Here is a 4,299-nt window from a genome sequence, read left to right on the forward strand (position 1 = left end):
TATGTAACATTATATGGTATCTATGCTTGACACGTACGTAAGTGAATATTAATCTGTAGTTGACAGTTGACACTTGACATATTACGGTATATAAAAACATACTACGAACAGATGTTTAATGTTTATTGTATATCAAAAACGATTTAAATAAATTAGTTTTTATCTTATGATTGTGAACTAACCATATGAGCACTTATAAATTTGTATTATGATAATCCGTTTTGTACATAAATAAATACAAACTGCTCTTAATTTCAATAAAATGACGAAGGAACAGCTCGAAAAACCACAATGCCAGTTCTTCGTTGTACGAAAGAAGCGGTTATGCCGTATGACAGTACGACCAGGTAGAAATTATTGTGGGGAACATGAGCCGCAGCCGCGGACTGAAGAAGGTCAGGCAAGTGATACATTTTATTCACGTAATGTTAACTTGTAGGTTAGATATTTAAAACATTTGCCTTGAACAAGAGTAATAAAATAATTTGTCTTCTTTTAGGATGACACACGAATACCGTGTCCCAATGATCCTAAACAGTAAGTTCTTATATGTTTTAATCATTGTGCTTATTCATTTTTAATATCATCTAACCATTCATCCCATTTGCTATGGCAATATTTACATAACTTCAATTATCACTACATTCCTAAACTTGCAGCACCTGCTATGCCAGCAAGCTCGAAAAGCACCTTGCTATATGCAATGCACGGCAACAAGAGAGACCAGAGTACATACAACAAGATGTAAACGCTCCTCCTGAAACTGGACCTGAGAGAAAGCCTCTCTCCCAAACACCTCTGATAAAAATTATGAAACTCATTGACAAAGTGAATTATCTTTATGAAAGTGAGTTTTGTGGTCCAGTATGACTAGACTTCTAGATATTGCACTTAGTTGGATACATTATCAAATTTATTCTGATTATAAAAGAAATAAAGGAAAGTCAGATCTGCTTGGAGTTGCTAGCGAATTGAATAGTGGCCTATTGAATCATTTATCTACACTAATATTATAAAGCTGGGAAGTTTGTTTGTTTGAACGCGCTAATCTCAGAAACTATTGGGCCAATTTAAAAATTTCTTTCAGTGTTAAATATCCCATTTATTGAGGAAGGCTATAGGGTATATATATACTACGGGCGAAGCCGGGTGGACCACTAGTTTATAATAAGATAAAATATCAAGGCACATGATATTTTGTCAACACCTCTTAATACATCTTAATATTATTTCAGAGCACATAAAAGATGAAATCGGAACACTGTCAGAGAGAGATATCCATCCAGCAGTGAAAGAAGAGTGGCAAACAGATGGACGAACCGAGAGCTCTCTGCGCCACTTGCGACAGGCCTCCCGACTGATGTACCTCATTGAAGAAGAATCTCTAGTGCATGATAACACTTGCTATGTTGAACTTGGTGCTGGAAAAGGTAACAATTACTGGTTATAAGTACACAGTTTATACTTATATTTTGTTTTTCATTGGTATATAACCATAAAACAATACTAATTGAGCAATAGAGTATTAAACAAACATCATTTAATATTAAACTCCCATCAGGTCACCTTTCGTACTTCGCGTGGCAAGCGTGGTGCTCGCCGCCCAGCCGCAGTCGGGTGCTGCTCGTGGAGCGCGCCGCACTCAGACATAAGCGTGACAACAAAATACGAGATGTCCTGTTAAATCAAGCTAGTGATAAACCTACTCAACACGTTATTGACAATGCTGTATGTGGACATGAGAGGGATAATAATTATAAAAATCAAGTTGGTAATAAACAAGTTAATACAGTTAGAAATGAAAGTGAACTTTACGAAAAACAAAGCAGCAATAATAATGGCAACACAATAAGAGACACTTCAAGTGAAGTTAAGAATGATGAGAAGTCAAACGAGGATATGTCATTTAGATTGCGAGCTGATCTAGCTCATTTGGTGCTAGACGCGGTACCTGCCGTGAAGATTTGCGATTCCGTTGTAGGTTTCGCTAAGCACCTATGTGGTGTTGCTACAGGTCATTATATTATAATGTTTATTATTTTTGTGTGCATGTAAAAAAAATCGATCCATATAATGTTATTGACAAAGTATGGCCGCGAACTATGAAGAATTTCGCACATTGGCCTGGTGTAGCCTATCAATAGGGCACATTTCGTGCCGCCATAACCGCTTCGTACGTGCGTTACTGGCTTTAGATTCTCTTCCACATACAACAGAAGTAAGACTGGGCGGGAGCACACGGTTTTTTAACCCAGAAACGACAAAGATAGCTTATACAAAATTCTTCCTAGTTCGCGGCCGTACTTTAATTCTTGTGCACTACTTAATAATATAACAATAAAACATTACAAGGCAGCACATATAACTATTCTTTATAAAATTTGTGTTTTCCTAAATAAAATTCCAATTCTGTTTTACTCTGAAAAAGTACCACCATTATAGGTGTACTTGTACGGATTAAGTAAATTAAAAGCATTGTTCATCCGCCAGACTACTCCATGCGCTGTCTGACAGCAGCGGGCTCGCGCGGCAAGGCGCGCGGGCTCGTGCTGGCGACGTGCTGCCACCACCGCTGCATGCGCGGAGCTTACGTTGCGAACCAGCAGCTCCAGGTATCTATGTTAGAGAGAGACGTTTTTCTTATTTTGTATACTCTGAAAGTTAAATTCAGAATTAAGTTTAGCTTAGTGATAAAAAGAAAGTGCCTATTGTGAAACTATTACCTATTAAAAGTTAGAATGTATATAGCTAAATCTTTCTTCACAATATATAATTGTTTGCTATTTGAAATATATTTCTATGTTTGTTTTTATTTGTATTTTTGTTTGGTGCACAATAATGTGGTTTGATTTACATTGAGATATCTCTATAGTTTAAATACTAAACGTCAATTGATCTTTCTTACATGGCTCTCATCAACGAAATAACCTAAGGCGAAAATTATTATGGACCCATTCAATTGAACATTTTTTGTTAATATTTCAGGAATTGGGTATAGATGCTGATGATTTCAATGTTATCCTTGGCGTAGTTTCGTGGGCAACTTGCGGGGATGGGCGAAGTCGGGATAAAAAACTAGATTCAAGCCTTGACGCTGAAGACAGAACGTTCAATACTGAGAATTTGGAAAATGAAGTGGGGACTAAAGCTTTGGGGCTGTCCCGCGACGCTCGAGAAGAAGTGGGGCGCCGGGCCAAAGCCTTGCTGGATTGGGGACGCGTCTTGTACCTCAGGGGTTGCGGCTTCGATGCTCGACTTGCGTATTACGTGCACAATTCCGTTTCACTCGAAAATGTTTGTATCATAGCGAAAAAAATAATAAAACAATAAAATGCAAATATAATGTTTTATTTTGATAATTATTTTATAATAGAATTATTTATTATCTATACACAATACATAACCGTGTTACAGAAATGCCGAACTATTCACAATGTTATACACAGGTACACGTTTATGATAATGGAAGAAAGCATAAAGTGTAGCGATGATGCACCGAGCGTAACTTACGATATAACCTAAAATGTAAATGATTGTAACAAACAAAAATAAACATAGACATATCAAATCGTAAAAATTACTTGAAACTAGTATAATGGCTAAAAAATATGTAAATGCTAAAGTTGACCACAAAATAATATGCCATAAGGGTATTAAATAAATCCTTACATGAATTTCCCTCAATATAATAATATCTTATCAACTTAATATACATTACCCAATACAAAGAAACCATTCATCTCATAACTAACCATCGCCCCATACATCGCGTGTATTTTTAATTATTCTAAAAGGATATAGCTGTATCCCAATAATTCAAATATTATGCTTATTGTCAAGCTGTTGGAAACAAATGTCTTATTTCAAGCATTGTACTACATCAGCATAATTTTAGTTAAATCCCATGTCTCATCTTTTTTAATTTCTGGAATTGGACCACCTACTTAGTTAATTTACATGTTAGGGTTAATTTAAAAAACATTATAATTTATAATATGCTATAAAATTGTTAAGCAATTTTATCGGAGAATCGCTACATATTACAAGCACAAATAAAAAAAAAACAAAATATTTAATATTATGTAATACGTTTCTTTTACATAACAAATGCAATAATCATTTGTATCTTTGATTAATTTTCTTAACATGCGAGTAGATCATCAGCTTTCTTTGATAGGTGTCGACTTCTTAATTTAAACCCAGAATCACTTATTTAGAAAACTCGAGCCCTCAATGTACCATACACGATTTATTAATAAATAGGCTACTCTATGGGGATATATCTGGCCAACTATACAC

The 4,299-nt window shown here is 35.4% G+C and overlaps 1 protein-coding gene across 2 annotated transcripts; it reads left to right on the forward strand.

Annotated features, from left to right (window-relative positions):
* The first annotated feature begins 73 nt into the window (after positions 1–73).
* Positions 74–3,338, forward strand: LOC119837509 (tRNA:m(4)X modification enzyme TRM13 homolog). 2 transcript variants are annotated; one of them, XM_038363110.1, is made up of 7 exons: positions 74–400; positions 500–537; positions 660–847; positions 1,236–1,430; positions 1,562–2,014; positions 2,491–2,612; positions 2,986–3,338. In XM_038363110.1, the coding sequence occupies exons 1-7, from the start codon at positions 263–265 to the stop codon at positions 3,328–3,330; spliced, it is 1,479 nt and encodes a 492-aa protein (XP_038219038.1). In that variant the 5' UTR covers positions 74–262; the 3' UTR covers positions 3,331–3,338. The 2 variants fall into 2 exon arrangements, with proteins under 2 accessions (XP_038219038.1, XP_038219039.1); XM_038363111.1 differs by having other exon boundaries at positions 74–395.
* Positions 3,339–4,299: the final 961 nt, after the last annotated feature.

This window comes from Zerene cesonia, chromosome 27 (assembly GCF_012273895.1).
Source record: "Zerene cesonia ecotype Mississippi chromosome 27, Zerene_cesonia_1.1, whole genome shotgun sequence".
NCBI classification, from domain to species: Eukaryota; Metazoa; Arthropoda; class Insecta; order Lepidoptera; family Pieridae; genus Zerene; species Zerene cesonia.